Source organism: Anolis carolinensis, chromosome 1, assembly GCF_035594765.1.
Source record: "Anolis carolinensis isolate JA03-04 chromosome 1, rAnoCar3.1.pri, whole genome shotgun sequence".
In the NCBI taxonomy this organism is placed as follows: Eukaryota; Metazoa; Chordata; class Lepidosauria; order Squamata; family Dactyloidae; genus Anolis; species Anolis carolinensis.
The window spans coordinates 341,323,787-341,342,418 of NC_085841.1; the positions used below are offsets into that span (position 1 = coordinate 341,323,787).

Below are 18,632 nucleotides of genomic sequence, written 5' to 3' on the forward strand. Positions count from 1 at the left end.
TGCCTTCTGCATCCTGATGGCGGGAATTCTATTACTTGGGAGGTTCACAGGCTGCTGAGCTGCCTTTGAAGCTTGTAACTTTTATTGCTTTCGAGAGCTTCAACTGGCGAAAACATAAAAGCTACTATTACTTCTTTCTCATATACAGTGTGTGTGTGTGTGTGTGTGTGTGTAAAAGCTTCTCACCCAGAGGAAAATCCAATTTCAGAGACAAACCTTATACACAAGAAGTGAAGATTTGTACATTTGCTACTAATGTCCATGTTTCGACAGTAATAACACAGTGTCTGGAGAACACCCCCTTTTTTGTTTGCTTGTTTTACTGTGATTTTTTTACTGTCAGGAACAACTTGAGAAACTGCAAGTCGCTTCTGGTGTGAGAGAATTGGCTGTCTGCAAGGACGTTGCCCAGGGGATTCCTGGGTGTTTGATGATTTACATTGGGAGGCTTCTCTCATGTCCCCGCAGGGGGAGTTGGAGTTGACAGAGGGAGCTCATCCACTCTCCCCGGATTCGAACTGCTGACCTATCAGTCAGCAGTCCTGCTGGCACAAGGGGTTAACCAATTGCACCACTGGGGGCTCCTTTTATTGTGATGACCCACATACTTTTGGCTTTGGTTCCTAGTTACTCAGTAGAAACCCTCAGTGATAGAATAGCCACAGTGGTTTTGCCCAGAAGACAGGTCAGCTGTGTCAACAGGAGCCTCCGGTGGCCTAGGGGATAAAAGCCTCGTGACTTGAAGGTTGGTTGCTGACCTGAAAGCTGCCAGGTTCAAATCCCACCCGGGGAGAGTGTGGATGAGCTCCCTCTATCAGCTCCAGCTCCATGCGGGGACATGAGAGAAGCCTCCCACAAGGATGGTAAAACATCAAAACATCCGGGCGTCCCCTGGGCAACGTCCTTGCAGACGGCCAATTCTCTCACTCCAGAAGCAACTCCGGTTGCTCCTGACATGAAAAAAAAAAAAAAAGCTGTGTCAACAATTTCCAGAAGGGTAGCCTTTTTTTCTGTCATAGCAAAAATGGCAGTCTTGCAACACTTTAAAAACAAAATGATTAATTATGGCATGTATACCTTTGTGTGGGCCAGGAACAACTACTATCACTACTATGATTCCACTTTAATGGTCATGGTTCCATCTTATTCATCTAGGATGCATAGCACTAGTGTCTCTGGTTCCCCAGCTACTCTCTTGTTGATGCTCATATGATATGTCAAGGTACAAAGTACCTAAAGCAGCAAAGCAAGAGTTTGGGAGCAAAGGGAAAATGTATTTGCACAATTTAAGTCTTCCTTTGCAGGATTTTGAGCCCATTCTGTAGTGTATTGACCATCCCTCATTCATCCTGCCTCAGGCACTTTAATTTTCACTCCTCAGCATCATTAGCACTTAGAATAATAAGCTCCATGGTGAGTGGCGATTCTGCTCGTGCTTCTGTGTTGCTTTTTTCACTGATGTGTTGCACACTCCAGGGACACCACTGAAGAAGTGCCCTGGAGAAATACACTTCCCTAACAAGATTATCTCGTTGAAAACATCGCCATTTCCTCTTTCATTAGAATCCAGTGATGTCCACTTGTAGCTGATTCTTCCTCTTGTGATAGTCATACTTAATGGTGCTTAATATTTCTGTAGTGCTTTTACCTAAAGCATTGAAATGGCCACAATCAGGCTTCATCTGGAGGTTTGGGATTACCATCCCATCATCCCCAATTATCATAACTCAGGCTGTCAAAGATTATCTCAGAAATGGCTTTATCAACCTCTGTTAGACTAGGGTAAGAAAGTATGGCATATCTAAACACAACCATCCTGAGCATTTTGGGAGTTGAAGCCAAATAAATTTGGAAGGCACTTGTTTTCAGAACCATCAAACTGATGATCAATAATGTTATTTAGAAATAACATTATTGTCAGCTGCTATAGTCATAATATAAAACCCCTCTGTTTTACTTTCTTGTTCTAGTTTAAGCACTTGTTTATTTTTAAACTTTGTTGAAATAACAAAGATCTCACCATCAAAGGCAATTGTTTTTGTTTTTGTTTGAATCTAATATTTTCAAAGCTTCTCTTGAATGTACAGTGTACCCCTGTGATTTTTGTTGTCTGCATTCCTGAATACAAATGCTCCATACCTGGGAAGTATTCAGAATGCCTTTTGGTATTTCAGAAACATGTCCTAAAACCAGAGTTCAGTTCTGGAATATTAATGGGAAGCTATGTTCCCAGATCTCCAAATATGCATTTGTAAAGTTTATGCATTTGTAAAGCAAGTGTTGTCATGACTCGGTACACACCTAAAAAAAGCAGGCCACACACTTCTGACACACATTCCTGACACACTTCTGACACACACCAGCTAGATCAACTGGCATACAAATTGGGGTGTTTTGAAGTCCAAATAAATAGTACAATTTCATATTTGGTTACAAGATGCTTTTGTAACCTATGCATGCAGCACAATAGTATGGTTGAATCTTGAAATGGCAGAATGGACTATCATTTTTAATAAACTGCTTGATCAAATAAAGCTCACTGCAGAACAGAAAATTAGCTGGGTGCTGGGTTTGTCTTTTATTGTTGTGCTTTTTAATTGTGTCTTAAATTGATTTTTGTGTTTTTAATTGTGTTTTATACTTACAATTGGCCTTTCACATTTGTGGGTTTGACTTTTGCGGATTTGATTATTCACAGATTTCATTTAAATTTTTCTCTCTAGAAACTCTAGGTCCTTCAGTGCGACTCTGTGGTCAATGTCTTGCAGAAGTTGACCATACGTCATGCTGGAGGAAGTAGAAATTCCTGGAGAGATGTCCTCTCAATTAAATAATAATAATAATAATAATAATAATAATAATAATAATAATAATAATAATAATGGCATTTTCACCACTTTTATGGTGCTCCTAACCCAAGCAAATGTGGGGGTCTGACTTTATTTGTTTTTATGTTAAGTTGTAATGAAAGTTTTGTTTGTAATTTGCTGTTGTTCTTGTTGTTGTGTGCCTTTGAGCCGTTTCCAACTTATGGCAACTTTAAGGCAAACCTATCATGGGTTTTCTTGTCAAGATTTGTTTGGTGGGGGTTGCCTTTGCCTCTCTCTGAAGCTGAAAAAAAAAGTGACTTTCCTTAGGTCACTCAATGGTTTTCATTGCTGAGCAGGAACTTGTCTCCAGAGTCATAGTCCAACACTCAAACCACTGCACCACACTGATTCTTTTTAATTTGGATTTGAATATTAATCATAACTAGCACAGCAAATGAAAGGGTTCTAACCCAGACTGCTCCCTGTTGTGCTTCTTTTCTACTTGCAGGAATCTAATACACAGGACAATGTTCCAAAACGTTTTGCCCCTTCACTCTCGAAGTCATACAGTCCACTTTGCTGCTTCCCTATTCATTAGATTGCTTGCACAAGCTAGATAGCTGGTATTTGCAAACTCGACCCAAGTTCGTATCTCTTTCTCAGCACTCCGAGGTATTGTTTCCTCTACGTGCAACTAGTTGAGAAGTGAATGGCATAAGCAGCAGGTAGCATTTGGCATTTGGAGTTGCCTCTAGGGAATTTCTGCAGAAGACAGTGCTGTTGACTTTCCACATTTGTGGTTTTGTCAGTTGTGGATTTGATGACACTGTCCAATGCACATTTTGGTGCTTCAAACATTAGCTCTGTTTCTAGGTACAGTAGAGTCTCACTTATCCAACATTCGCTCATCCAACGTTCTAGATTATCCAACGCATTTTTGTAGTCAATGTTTTCAATACATCGTGATATTTTGGTGCTAAATTTGTAAATACAGTAATTACAACATAACATTACTGCGTATTGAACTACTTTTTCTGTCAAATTTGTTGTATAACATGATGTTTTGGTGTTTAATTTGTAAAATCATAACCTAATTTGGTGTTTAATAGGCTTCTCCTTAATCTCTCCTTATTATCCAACATATTCACTTATCCAATGTTCTGCCAGCCCGTTTATGTTGGATAAGTGAGACTCTACTGTATATTTGACCTGCTGGTTCCAAAAATGGTATCGGTTTTCACCTATCAGGTATAGTTTATGAGATATAGTATGTATGGCATCTAATAGTTGCCATCTGCTTGCCCACAGAAAATAATAATTACCATATCTAAGAAACTAGAGCTGATGCAGTCTGTCCAATGCAATTTTCTGAATCAGCACCGCAAATCATTCCAGGAATAGGCCTAAAAACCAGGACACCAATAATTTTTTGGTTGGCCAGTGTTATTAATGGATTTGCTTAAAATATTTTCTCTAGGGATTTCTAGGTCCTTCAGTGTGAGTCTATTGACTCTGGTCATGCTGGAAGACCTAGAGATTTCTAGAGATAACATTTCTCTAGGAATCTCTAGGTTTTTCAGTGTGATTTGGCCCCAATTCAGATCTCCAGTGACTTCCAGTGAAAGTCAGCCATAAATGGAAGACCTAGAAATTTCTAGAGAGGTGAGCTCTGAAATAAAAAAAAAATAGCAATTTCTTCTTTTGTAATTTTTCACTTTCAGGGTGGTTCTGTGCTCCTAACCTCAACAGTTGTGGAGGGCTGACTGTGCTTCTTTTTTGTCCATGGTACATCTGTAGAATTCATGCTATTTGACAACACTCTAACTGCCATGGATCAATACTATGGAACTGTGGGAATTATAATTTTACATGATCTGTAGCCTTTTCTGCCAAAACGTGCTTGTGCCTCACCAAACTACACCCCCTACCAGTCCATAGCATTGAGCAATGGCAGTTAAAGTGATGTCAAACTGCATCAATTCTACAGTGCAGATGCATCAGTTCTACAGTTTAGTCTGAAACAAATGGCTACTTGGGACTTCTTCCTCATCTCTTTCTTCTGACTTATCTCTGTTTGTAATAACAGGCATGCCATCATCCCGTGTCAGGTTTTTATGAGGAACCTTACCTTATTCCTTTGCTTGAGCTGGATTCTTCTCCAGTGATTTCAGTCTGAAATTATGCACTAATGGTTTGTTTAATTATTTTCCTCCACACACTAAAATTTCCTCTTGCTCTCAACGTAAGTAACCTTCTGTAAATATGTGTATGTGTGTATATTTATCCAACTCAGTAACTAGGGCAATAAAGAATGGTATTGCCCTTCAATCCCTTTCTCCCTCGCTTCTACCCCTTTTTTCCCCCTCCGGGGTTCATATTTTACTTAATTTCAGTGTGAATTCTAACACCATATATCTCCTGTCTGCTAAGCCTTACTGTGCTTCCTTTGTCTAGCTGATAGCATTTGTTGTACTACTTGCATGCATTTGTTATATTTTTCCTTGTATTAATTCTCAGGGCTGCATGTTTTATCTCTGGGTATAGAAATAGAGTTTAGCATAGTGTCAAGCTCTCATTTTAATGTAAATTATCTCAAATCCATTAAAAACAAGCTTTTGCTAAGCTGCACAGTGACTTGGCTTAGTATAATGAAGGTAGAGACAACATTATCCCTAAAATGGTAGTTGTGGTTGAGAGATTATATACCATTATCGGTTTTTTAAATGAACAGACTATGAACTTACTTGTAGTTTTGTCAAAGAGCCTCAATAATTTTAAGCGCTTCTGTTATTAGCTTATTTCTGCTTTTATTATTTCGATCATAATCCTTATTATTATTCTCAGTCTATACAAATTAAGCTCTTTTGAGATCTATAGATTTCGCTGAAAGAAAATGGAGCATGTGCTTAAATTTTTATTTAAAACTACTGTGAGTGACTTTTGGATGGCTCGCAGCCTTTATTATAATAAGTCAATGTCATACAGTAAATACATTCTAAAATGGTAACAATTATAATAATTTAAACCAAAAGACATTAGTGAGTCATGATGAAGGTCTTGTGAGTGACAAGCATCCTGGATCCATTGAAATCCAAACGGTTTCTAACAAAGATGCCAGATTGCACTTATTGACATGCAACTTAAATTGGCTGTCGATCGAAATCCAATGATTTCAGGTTTTTCAGGCTTCAGAGTGCATTACCCTTCAGCAACCTGAAGGAGCCATTATAAAGCAAACATCGGTATAGAGAGGCATAAGGAAGGAAGCAAATTGTATAGCTAACCATTGACATTGTGGTCAATAGTGAAGGGGACACAACAGTACGGCCGAAGTTCCGTGGTGATGGTCGATGAGATAATTTGTTCCAGTCCTCCAAAGTACCGGTTTCCTGAAGCTGGCTTGCGAATAATGATTACAAACAAATTTGGACCAAGGACCAGGCTACGGATGGCAAGCAGGCTCATTATCAATGAGGTGAGTCTGCACAGAGGAAACTAATTCATGTTCATGGGTAACTCAATCCTTTTTAAAGCAAGCAAGCAAACAAATACAATTCTTTTATGCAATGTTTATGTAGCAATCAACATGTGTGGTGCTTTGCAGGATAATCTCTTTCTCAAAATGTCTTTGTTCAAAGGAAATAGAAATTTTAAACTATGAAGTTTTAAGGCAATGGTTTTCAACTTGTGGGTCCCCAGATGTTTTGACTTTGAACTCCCAGAAATCTTAACAGCTGGTAAACTGGCTGGGATTTGTGGGAGTTATAGCCCAAAACACATAGGGACTCAAAATTGAGAACCACTGTTTTACGGTGAGGAGAGAATGCACAGAACACATGGGGTATTTATCCTATTTACTTGAGTATAATGCACCATTGAATGTAATAAAGGAACACCTAAATTTTGAAGATGCACATTAAAAAAGAAATGGATTTGCCCTCGAATGTCCACTCAACAGTGCAGGCATAGCACATTAGGGAAGTAGACAGCATGAATCAGGCCATTTGGGAAGAAACACTACTCTTGCTAGCCTTGCACAATTCCCAACTAACCTCATTTACAAGGCCTTCAAAACCAAGAGGGAAGCCATTTGTGAACCACATGGAACAGAGCCTGGAGAGGACGGTGGGCAGGACCCTGAGGAGGCAGGATCTGTGACTATGTGGCAGGAATGACTTGATCAGCAGCAGGGTGCTCCTCCTCCTTCTCCGGTTGCCATGGAGCACCGAAGCAGCCGCCACCATCAAGAACAGCCTCCTCAACTCCCGCCTCCATGTCCAGCTTCTGGGGTTCTGGGTTTCTCTGGGCCTTTTCACATAGGTGGGTTTGTGTGTGTGATTCTAACACATGATTGAACCTAGTATGTGCTTCAATTTTGGCAATGTAACTTAGCCAAAAAAAAGAGCATTAGATTTGAATAAATACGGTAGGTCCTTAGTTCAACCCCTGGCATCTTCCGGGATAGGACAGAATCCTGCCATGAGATTCTACAGAGCAAATGCTATCCAGATTAGGAAATAAGATGAGCAAAAAGTAGGGAAGTAACAAATTTGCAACTTCAGTGTTCCCTCACTACTTCGTGGTTCGCTTTTCGCGGACTCTCTGTTTTGCAGTTTTTTAACAAACACTAAAATAATATTATAAATCCTTCTTTCTACTTCCTTCCTAAGAAGAAGCCTAAGGAAGGAAGGAAGGAGAAGCCAAAGGGAGAGAAAAAGAGGCTGAAGCAGCTTTGTTTTTGCCTCACAAGGCAGTGGCAGCGGTGGGAGCGGCCCTATATAGCATCCAAATATAGCGTCCCTACTTCGCGGATTTTCACTTATTGTGGGTGGTCCTGGAACGTAACCCCCGCGATAAGTAAGGGAACACTGTAATATTAAAAGGACTGGGAAGCTTGGCAACATCCACACTAGAAAATTACAGGAGTTTGATGCTACATTCATTGTTGTGGCGTAATGCTATGGATTTCTGGGATTTTGTAAGATATTTAGCTTCTCTGTCAGAGAGCTTTGGTGCCACCACAAACTACAAATCCCAGGATTCCATTGGATGGAACTAAGGCAGTCAAAGTGATATCAAACTTCTATAATTCTGCAGTGTGCATGGGAGCCCCGTTTCTAGTGTCAGTGTTTTAACCAGGGCCAGGGAACTATTGGCTCTTCAGAATCTGGGACATCAAATCCCAAAAGCTGCAGGTAGCATGGCAATTGGTAAGGAAATCTAGAAATTGTAATCTGTTATTTCCCTAACCTTACTCTGCTTTATTTAAGAATAAAGGGTGAAAAATGTTGTTAGTATACTCTGGTTGATATGATGAAATAGTGTTCTCTCTGTAGTTTTATATGACAGCTGGAAAAAAAGGCTTGTAAGACAATTGTCCGTAAAGAGAAGTGGCTGGATACTGCATGAAGTTACAATATATATCAGTGGTTCCCAAATTTTGGTCCTCCAGGTGTTTTGGACCTCAGCTCCCACAATTCCTAACAGCTGCTAAGATGGCCAGGATCTCCAAAAACACTTGGTTTTTGGGAACTACTGATATATATTATTTGTGGGCTAAAGGTAGACACATAGGCATGCATGTCAGTTCAAAGAAAATGCATCATCTGAATCAGGGAACAAGTATAGGCATCCAAGTCTTTATAGGACAGTGACCTTTATTCCTACTATAATACAGCTTAAAATAGAGGTCAAGAACATGTACCCCTTCAGCTGTTGTTGGAGTCTGACATCTATCAGTCTCAATGACGAGTGGGTTACAACATGACTGATTAAGAGTCAAACAAAGAGATGGGGGGGGGGAGAGAAGCTTCAGTAGAGGCAGAAAATGATCTTCTTAAAGACACACTTATCTCTGTCACTGTATACTAATGAAGAAAGAGGCAGCAACAGCTTAAGGCAGGCAACGATCAGGCTGGACCATCTGACTTGATGTTAATGCTGATGTGCCACTCAGAGGATACAAAAGATCCCTTCTCACAGTAAACCTATTACAATGAGCTGATGTCAAGTGGGGAGAGGACTTTTGATACCTCTTGGTTTTATTTCTTTGGCTCGAAGAGGAAAACATAGGGAAAGGGCCTCCAGTCTGAAAGAGATAAAGACAAAGTCCACAAATGTTGGGAAAAAATCCTTGTACCCGAATTATAAAAGAGTCCAAATGGGCAGATCTGTTTAAATGTGTATGATGAGTTGGTATCAGGAGAGTAATATATGATTAATGTAAACAAACAAGCGAAAACAGCTAAGATGGCTTCAGTTTTCACTCGAACCGATTTGCATCCTTTCTAGCGGCAGCGACTAATCCATTCGACTAATGGCAAGCTGATACAGAATGGCAAACATGATAACATTGAAAACGGCTCGATACCCATTGATAATCAAGGAGAGGAAACTGAACATGTTAATCTGTCACCATTTTCACCTCCAGGTAATTTTTAAAAGATCTGATGGGCTTAAAAAGGATTTATTTACATGTTGGGGAAGCTAACCAAAGTGTTACAAGGTTTAAACTCAGTCACCAGTACTGCTGTGGAATTCTGTAGTTTCTTCCTCATCCGTAGGCTTTCCACCTGAGCAGAATACTTGAAAGAATGATGTACAGAAAAGACTGCAAACTACTTTCATATTCATTCCTTCTCCTTTGCAACCCTAGGGAAATGTAGTTATGTAAGGACGCTAATAGAATTTTCTGTTCTCCACTTCTCTGACAAATTAATAACCTAAAGATTCATTATAGGAAGCCAAGACCGTGATTTTCAAAGAAAACCTTGTCCAAATGTGTAAATTTAAGCTTTAAATGACTGATTTTATAACCTAAAAGCCAGCATTGAAGTGTTACCTTCAGATGGGGTCAATGAAAATTATGGCGGCTTATCTTCACATTTTGATTAATCCCACCTGGAGAAGAGCTTAGCCTACTGCAGGATGTAATGTATTTCCATCAGCGCTTGTCATTGTGATTCGAGACTTCACCCCACTGAACATGTCATAGGAGCCGTGGTGAACCCTTGTGCTGGCTGAACTGCTGACCTGAAGATTGGGTTGCTGACCTGAAGGTTGGCGGTTCAAATCTGCGAGACAGGGTGAGCTCCCATCTGTCAGCTCTAGCTTCCTGGGATATGAGAGAAGCCTCCCAGAAGGATGGTAACACATCCAGACGTCCCGTGGGCACACTTCACACCAGAAGTGACTTGCAGTATGTTCTCTTGTCGCTTCTGACACAATAAAAAACTGAACATGTCAAGTGCTTTAAATGCGATTTTCCTGCTTCTTGGCAAAGAGTTGGACTGGATGGCCCACGAAGTCTCTTCCAACTCTAGGATTCTATGATTCTAAGTGTTTGGAAGAGGAGATTATTACCATACAGCTCAGGCATACTCCGTTTTGAAATTAAATTGATGATTTTCCTACCACCATCACACTAGCAAACTATCCGTTTTATTCAGGAGTTCTTAACTGATTTTCCATCTCATTGTAGAGAGCCACTGTCCCTCCCCTAATTTCTTTGTGAAAAGAAACACCTCCTCTCTTGGACTACGGTTTTTGTTCCTGGGTTATAAATGTCATTTCCTTATTGTTTCTATCATAGGAACATATTATTATTATTATTATTGTTATTGTTATTGTTATTATTATTATTATTATTATTATTATTTTCACAATAATATGAGTCCACAGCAGACACTCTGCTGGTTGTTGAATTGGATCACACGTCGGACACTTCCCAAGTGTCTAGGACTGTGTGATGTATCAGCAAATAATGTGTGTAGATCCCAGTAAGGTGGCCTTCTACAGCTGGCAGGTGGTAATTTCGTCAGACCGATTATGTTTAAGTACAGGCCAAGGTCTTTAGGCACTGCACCCACTGTGCCGATCACCACTAGGACCACCTTGACTGGCTTGTGCCAGAGTCTTTGTAGTTCGATCTTTAAATCCTCATATCATGTCAACTTTTCCAGTTGTTTCTCCTCGATCCTGCCGTCACCTGGGATTGCGACATCGGCAATCCATACTTTGTCTTTTAACACGATCATGAGGTCAGGAGTATTGTGCTCCAAAACCCTGTCTGTCTGAATTCGGAAGTCCCAGAGTAGCTTGACATGCTCATTCTCTGTAACTTTTTCCGGCTTGTGATCCCACCAGTTCTTTGTCGCAGGCAGATGGTATTTGTGGCACAAGTTCCAATAAATCATTTGAGCAACGGTGTTATGCCTCTGCTTGTAGTCTGTCTGTGCGATCTTCTTGCAGCAGCTGAGGATGTGATCTATTGTTTCATCTATTATTATTATTATTATTCAGAAGAAGGATGACCATCTGCTGAGGGTGCTTTAATTGTGCTTTTGCTACATGGCAGAAAGAAGGGGGTTGGGCGAGATGGCCCTTGGGGGTCAACCGAAGGAGCAGGAGCATTCCTTAATTGTATGCCCTAAATATGATAAGATACGGATGAAATCCAGGAATTCCATTTTTTTGCAGTGGGGTATAAACGAAATAGTAGTAATAATAATAACAATATAAAATTCTATACCTCCTGGACAACTCTGAAGCATTCTTTTATGAAACTGCTGCAAGTTTTATTCCTGAGATTAGTAATTTTGCATTGTGTTTTTCTTAGTTATTTGTGACTTCTTTTTGTTATACACATTTGTGCCGCAATTTTGTTAGTATATGCCAGTCATGGGCAAACTTCGGCCCTCCAGGTGTTTTGGACTCCAATTCCCACAATTCCTAACAGCCTCAGACCCTTTCCTTTCCCCCCTCAGCCGCTTAAGCGGCTGAGGGGGAAAAGGAAGGGGCCTGAGGCTGTTAGGAATTGTGGGAGTTGGAGTCCAAAACACCTGGAGGACTGACGTTTGCCCATGACTGGCATATGCCAATAAAGGCAGTTGTGTGGGTCAACACAAGATTTATGTTGTCTTCCTGGAGGTCAAAAAAGTTGGCATCCTTTAGTCTAACCAAATGAATGTTGTTGTTGTTGTTGTTGTTGTGGACTAAGGATGACCTTAAGGCAAACCTATAATGGGAGTTTCTTTGTAAGATATGTTCAGAGGAAGTTTGCCTTTGCTTTTGCCTTCTCTGAGGCTAAGGAAATGTGACACGACCAAGGTCACCTAATGGGTTTCTTTGCCTGAAAATTGATTCCAACTCTGGACTCTAGAACTGTAGTCCAATGCTTAAAGCACTACATCTTGCTGGCTGTGAAATATTATCTAAATATGATAAAATATACATGTGCCTAAATCCTAAACATACAAACGTTTTGTCTCCCTTTCATGTTATGCAGAAGGAAAAATGGACAAACTCAAATGGGCTCTGACCTGGCCACTGATATTACTCCTCTTTTTCACCGTCCCAAATTGCAGCAAACCTCGCTGGGAGAATCTTTTCATGCTGACCTTCCTCTTATCTACTGTATGGATTGCAATGTTTTCCTATGTTATGGTGTGGCTGGTGAGTGGATACAATAATGTTATTTTTTAAATACATGGAAAATTGATTTTAAAGTAACACTGAAAATAAAAGTGTAATTAATCTGGCAGCCGAGCGTTGGACCAGTTGTAATTTCCGAGCCGTCTTCAAGGGAAGCCCCACGTAGAGCGCATTACAGTAGTCCAGTCTAGAGGTAACTAGGGCATGGACCACCGTGGTCAAGTCAGACTTCACGAGGTATGGTCGTAGTTGGCGCACAAGTTTGAGTTGTGCGAAAGCCCTCCCGGCCACCGCCGACACCTGAGCAATAACATAACATGAGATTATAGACACAATAACATGAGATTATAGACACAAACATCCATAAAATATCACACAATAAAATCAAAATTAATAAAATGCAGTCATGACTGCGGATAAAACTGGTTGTTTCAATTGGTGAGCCCAGTGCCAAAATGAAACAGCAAGTCCTTAAGACGAACACTAAAATCTACTCAAGATCAAAGGCTTGTTTAAAAAAACGTATTTTTAGGTTGGATCGAAAAGCTAGAGACAGTGATGGGATTGATGGAAGGGCCTCCCCAGCAGATCTCAGTGCCTGCACCAGTTCACAGAAGTAGATACAGTCTCAAAGATAGGTTGGACCCGAAGCGTATAAGGCTTTATAGGTAAACTAGCTTTGCCCGGCCACACGTTGCTGTGGCTTATGGGAATCCTTTGTTGGTCAGGTGGAATAGCAGTGAATAGCCTTGCAGTCTCAAAACCTGGCCGTTTTCTGGAGTAGCTGGAGCTTTTTGTTGTATGAACATAGAGGCATGGATGAGGGATTGCGCTGCCAAGTTTAGTGTTTCTGGGATGTGTAGTTTTGTTGTTTTGTCCTAGGCCGAAATTTCATTACCCTTTTATATATATAGAAGGCATTATTCCATCATGTTATTCCAAAAAACCCAACCAGATTTATTTAAAACTGCTTCAGAGAGTGGCTTCTCATTTTCACAGATTCTAGCCAATCAGTTCCACCCACAGCAAGATTATGCTGCGAAATCATTTTAAAATGTTGATACTAAGATGATGGAATGATGCCTTTGGAAAATACAATAAAACGACCAAGCATATAAAATGGTAAAAACCCTACTCCTCACTTTTCTGCTTAATTTAGGGAGTCCAAGTGCATTGTGACCATTGAAGAATCTCCACATGCAATCACTGAGTTTGTGAGTCCTTGGCAGGAACAGTCATGCGATCTTAGGGGAAGACGAGTTTATAAGGGGTGTTTGTGTTTGTTAATAACTGATTAAAACAAGAGTGTGTCATGACTCCCGCTTTAATGGAAAACATGAGCTGTCTAGGTTACTCTGTCCCTGGAGACATATTCAGAGGAGAAATGTGTTGTTGCTTTTTTTATTTAAAGCTTCTCTATTTTAGTTCCATTTTGAGCTAGAGATTTTTTTTAACCACAAGTTCCCAGTTTTCTATTCCCTGGGGAAGGTTGTTCTAAAGCAAGCATGGGCAAACTTTAACCGTCCAGATGTTTTGGACTTCAACTCCCACCATTCCTAACAGCCTCAGGCCCCTTCCTTTTCCCCCTCAGCCGCTTAAGGAATGGTGGGAGTTGAAGTCCAAAACATCTGGACGGCAGAAGTTTTCCCACGCCTGCTCAAAAGTGAACTAACAAATGTTAGTTTTTAGACTACAGCTCCTATAATCCAACAGCCTGCGTGACCGGTGTCTACAAACTGGAGATGTATCATTGTGTTTTGAGAAATGCAGTAAGAACAATATGTCTGAGGCACCCATTAGTTGTTTTTACAGTCGGTTCTCATATCCATGGATTCAATCATGGCTTGAAATCTTTTTTTGAAAAATTCAAAGAAGGAAACCTTGATTTTGTAATGTTGTATAAGGCACACAATTCTAGAATGCCTTTTTATAAATGAATGTGAGTATCCATGGCTTTTGTTATGCCTAGGAGTTCTGAAACCAAGCTCCAAGGGCTTGCTGTATAAAGTAAGTAGTACATTGATGATGCAGACTGGGAGGTTCTCGGAGTCCAAAATATATAACATTTGCTAGCTTGGAACCTACTTGTTCAGAGGTGACAAAAAGGCAAAAGTGTGAACATCTGCCAGATTTGTATGCCAGGCATACAGTTTGAAGTTGATCAAAATTGTAGTGCAAACTGTCTGGAGGATGCTGAGTTGGGAAAGGCTGGTATCCATTGGATTCTATAATCTCGCCTTGATCTCACTTGAGCACTGCTTGTAAAGTTCATCCAGGGAAAAAGGTCCTCATCTTAATTTTGCCTTCACAACTGGAAAAGGGACATGCCCAGGATCATGCATGAAGATTTAGGTCTGAGTAGGTATCTGAACATGGGTTTCACCAGCCGTAGTCTAATACTCTTAACTACCTCACTCCTTTGGCTTTGTTTGGGCTTCCTGTTTATTGATTGATTGATTGATTGATTGACAGTATTTATATTCTGCCCTTCTCACTCCAAAAGGGACTCAGGGCGGATCACAATGCATGTATACATGGCAAACATTCAATGCCATTAGGCATACAACATATATAGACAGGCTCAGAGGCAATGTAACATTCCAGCTTCTGGCTTCATGAGGGTGTCCTCGATTCCAGCCACGGGGGAGCTGCCGCTTCACTGTCCACTTGTGGCACCGAGTCCTTGATGGAGTACTTCCTCATACTTTTACACACTGCTGGAGATCTTATGGTGTTGAAAATTAGTTAAATAAGCCTCCCCGCATAAAGCAGTACCTAAATTTTCTACTTGACAGATGCAACTGTCTTTCGGGCTGTGTAGGTCAACAGCAAGCTAGACTATTAATAGCCAGGAGCTTACTCCGACCCGGGCTGGGTTTGAACTCATGACCTCTGGGTCAGTAGTGATTTATTGCAGCTGGCTATTAACCAGCTGTGCCACAGCCCAGTGAGCTCATCCTTCAGCTCATCATAGAGAGGACCGACAATTAGGAAACAACCTTGGTGCAGTGCAGAGAAACCATCCCAGGCAAAGTAGAGGTACCCAGCAGACCTTGGAAGCATTGCTTTGGACTATAACACACAAAGTCCCCCATCCTTCATGTTATTTGCTGCTGGAGGAGTTGTAGTCTCCAAAATATCTTTTCCAAATTCTGAGACAGACTGCCCTTTTTCTGACACCTCACATGGGCTTAATGCTGTTCGAATGCATCTTTTGAAATTTCTGATAAACAAGTAAGAAATGCACAAATGCTTGACACCACATTGCTCCGTTCTCATGGATGAGCCCAGTTATTTACGGGAATTTTTGTTTTGCTCTAAATGGTTAGTGAGATCACAGCTGCAATTTTGTTTCATTACTGAAATCCTTGTGTTTATGTGCTTGATTCATGTCAACACCCCCATGCTCAAGTAGACAAAGTGATCAGTGAGTCACAATTGCTGTTGCGAATTCAAGACCACAAAAAGGCTTCTCTATTGTTTTCAACAACTGTGTTTTCCTTTGTTGCATAGGTTACAGTGATTGGTTACACCCTAGGGATACCTGATGTTATCATGGGCATTACTTTCCTAGCTGCAGGAACCAGTGTACCAGACTGCATGGCCAGCCTCATAGTAGCAAGACAAGGTAATGTTTACGGTGGATTCAGAGGAGTATTTGTGACTGCTCTTTACATAAGTACATTTTGCCATATGCAAATAGGACTCATATCAATTAAGGATAGGAATGGATGTGAAAGTTGTTTGGTTCATGTTCTAATATAGAAGAACCTAATTTGTCTTTCTTGAACTAATCCATGAACCAAAGCTTGTAATTACCCTCCAGTTAAGTTCTTCAAGAAAAAAGCATGCATTAGAGAAAATTAGATGCGAAAATATATACATTAGGGAGAAGAACAAACATAAAGGCATATATCAAGGCAACATGTTTGAAAAAATTGGTGTCTTAGGGGAAATGGTGTACAAAATTTGAGCTTAAAAAATAAAAAATAAAAATCTCAATCAATGTCAAAAGGGAGCAAAACTAATGCTTTTGGACTAAACAAAGTTATAGAAAGTGGTATAAATATGCATATTAATCTGTCCGGATTTTAGAAGCAATGTGTTCAAAAACAAATTGTTGGCTTTGATCCATATTGAGTTTGGTTAAAAAGCCTTTTATGATTCCATTGAAAAAGAATAAAGTTTAGTCATTACTCGAATCCTTTTGACAAGCTGAGTGCAACAACTTCATTTGGCTAAATTCGGTTTCGACTTGTCAGTTATGGATATACGGTATGACCCCCATATAAATGAAAGATGTATTCCAAGACTTCCAATAGATAAGTGAAAACTATGGGTATTAGTAAATGCCCTATTTTCATGCTCTGAGTGAAAATAGAGTCTTCACTATTTTCCAGCCCCACCACCTGTCTCTGGTTCATTTCTAGGGAGAAGGCAGGACAATTTGCCATCTTTCTCCCTGACAGCAAAGGCTTTGCTCTGCTTTACTGCCTAGAAGAACAAGGGGAAGCTTCCTGTCCTTGTGCTCAGTGGTGAAGCCATGGCAGCAGTGGCAATTCATCCTGCTCTGCAATGGCAGCAGCAATTTTTCCTTCTCCTTGCCTAGCCTCCAAAGTCTGAGACTATTGTGTGCACAGCAGATAAATGAAACTGTGATCATGGGATCTGCTGCTATGAAAGTCTTTCTGGATAGATAGATAAATAGACATTACAAATGAATATATATGTTAAGTAAAAGAATAGTGCATGACTATAAGAGTAGTTCCACAATGGAACCAATTGTATAAAGTGGTAATCCTGCATTGAAGAGGATGTTGGACTGAGTTGTCAAACTCATGAGACTTAAGATCACTTATTTGTGGATTAACCCCATTGCCCTCAGAGGGACTTCTGGGTAGACAAGTAGATTAGGCTGTTATACTTGTTTCTGCATATGATCCTTTCTTTAGAAGTTATTGACTTCTTCCCTGAAGTAAAAAGAGTTGCTACTAGGACCAAAATGTGGTTTTAATTACAAACTTCTTGTTTTTCAGGCCTAGGTGACATGGCAGTATCAAATACAATTGGCAGCAATGTGTTTGACATTCTGGTGGGCCTTGGAGTTCCATGGGGCTTGCAGACTATGGTGGTTGATTATGGCTCAAGTGTATGTATATTAGCGCACAAAATTATTTCCAAGTTTCTTATTACCAAAGGAGATTGTTTGAATAAAATATTATTTTTGCATTCCCAGTTAGCTGGAATTATTTGATGTAAAAAAATCATACTTAGCATCATCCCTGAAAATTTGGTGGGTGAGGTTTATACTTAGCTACACTTAAAATTAGTTCTGCTGAAATCAGTGGAACTTAGGTTAGTCATGACAAACAATTCCTATTGATTTCAATTTTTCATTTAATTTTTTTTTTCGTGTCAGGAGCAACCGGAGTTGCTTCTGGAGTGAGAGAATTGGCCGTCTGCGAGGACGTTGCCCAGGGGACGCCCGGATGTTTTGATGTTTTACCATCCTTGTGGGAGGCTTCTCTCATGTCCCCGCATGGAGCTGGAGCTAATAGAGGGAGCTCATCCGCACTCTCCCCGGGTGGGATTCGAGCCTGGCAGCTTTCAGGTCAGCAACCCAACCTTCAAGTCACGAGGCTTTTATCCCCTAGGCCATCGGGGCTCCTTTCATTTCATTTCATTTCATTTCATAATATGACTAAACCTGAGTCCAACCCAGTGTATATAAATTCCAGAAAACAATTTCTCCAGTCCAAATGTTCCTTATTCAAATGTTCTTTGACCAAATGCCCTGAGGCCTCATTCCCAGCAATGATCACATCATTGTTGCCAGGATTGCTGGGCCCTCCCACAGATTACTGACTTGGTGCCACCCCCTGCAGAGGACGAACTCTGTTGGAAGCGGTGCCTGAGCTGTTGCAAAGAGCAATCGTGGAAAGCATTGTAATAGCTGGTAGAGATACCAAGTGGGAAGAAGCCCGATAAGTCTGTAATAACAAAAATTCCTTTGCAGTTTTTTTCGGTCACAGATTGTGATTGCTAGATTTGATCACTATTTCCTTATGTGCTTAGTATTTCTGCATGGCAAATTTCATAGCAAAATTCCTGTTAACATAAAATGAGCATAGAACTCCTCATTGGCTTTGTTTATTTTATGCTATTTTTTAAATAGAAGATAGCTAGTAGTGGGTTATTACATCAGTAAGTTGTACAAAATATTTTAAAACTGCATTTATTCTTATTTTCAACAGGTTAAGATAAACAGCAAGGGGCTTGTCTATTCTGTTGTGCTTCTTCTAGGGTCCGTCGCTCTTACTGTAAGTCCTCTATTGTATTATTCACTTTCTACATATATCCATTTAATATAATACAGTATATCATTATTAT

General features: G+C 40.3%; 1 protein-coding gene across 3 annotated transcripts in view; it reads left to right on the top strand.

Annotated features, from left to right (window-relative positions):
* Window positions 1-18,632, top strand: part of slc24a4 (solute carrier family 24 member 4) — a 157,091-nt gene that overhangs the window by 127,556 nt on the left and 10,903 nt on the right. For all 3 annotated transcript variants that reach the window (XM_003214403.4, XM_016990901.2, XM_016990904.2), the window contains exons 11-16: window positions 6,116-6,285; window positions 9,102-9,240; window positions 12,097-12,263; window positions 15,756-15,870; window positions 17,279-17,391; window positions 18,497-18,562. In XM_003214403.4, the coding sequence (XP_003214451.1) occupies window positions 6,116-6,285; window positions 9,102-9,240; window positions 12,097-12,263; window positions 15,756-15,870; window positions 17,279-17,391; window positions 18,497-18,562 (770 nt within the window). The remainder of the gene's footprint in view (window positions 1-6,115; window positions 6,286-9,101; window positions 9,241-12,096; window positions 12,264-15,755; window positions 15,871-17,278; window positions 17,392-18,496; window positions 18,563-18,632) is intronic.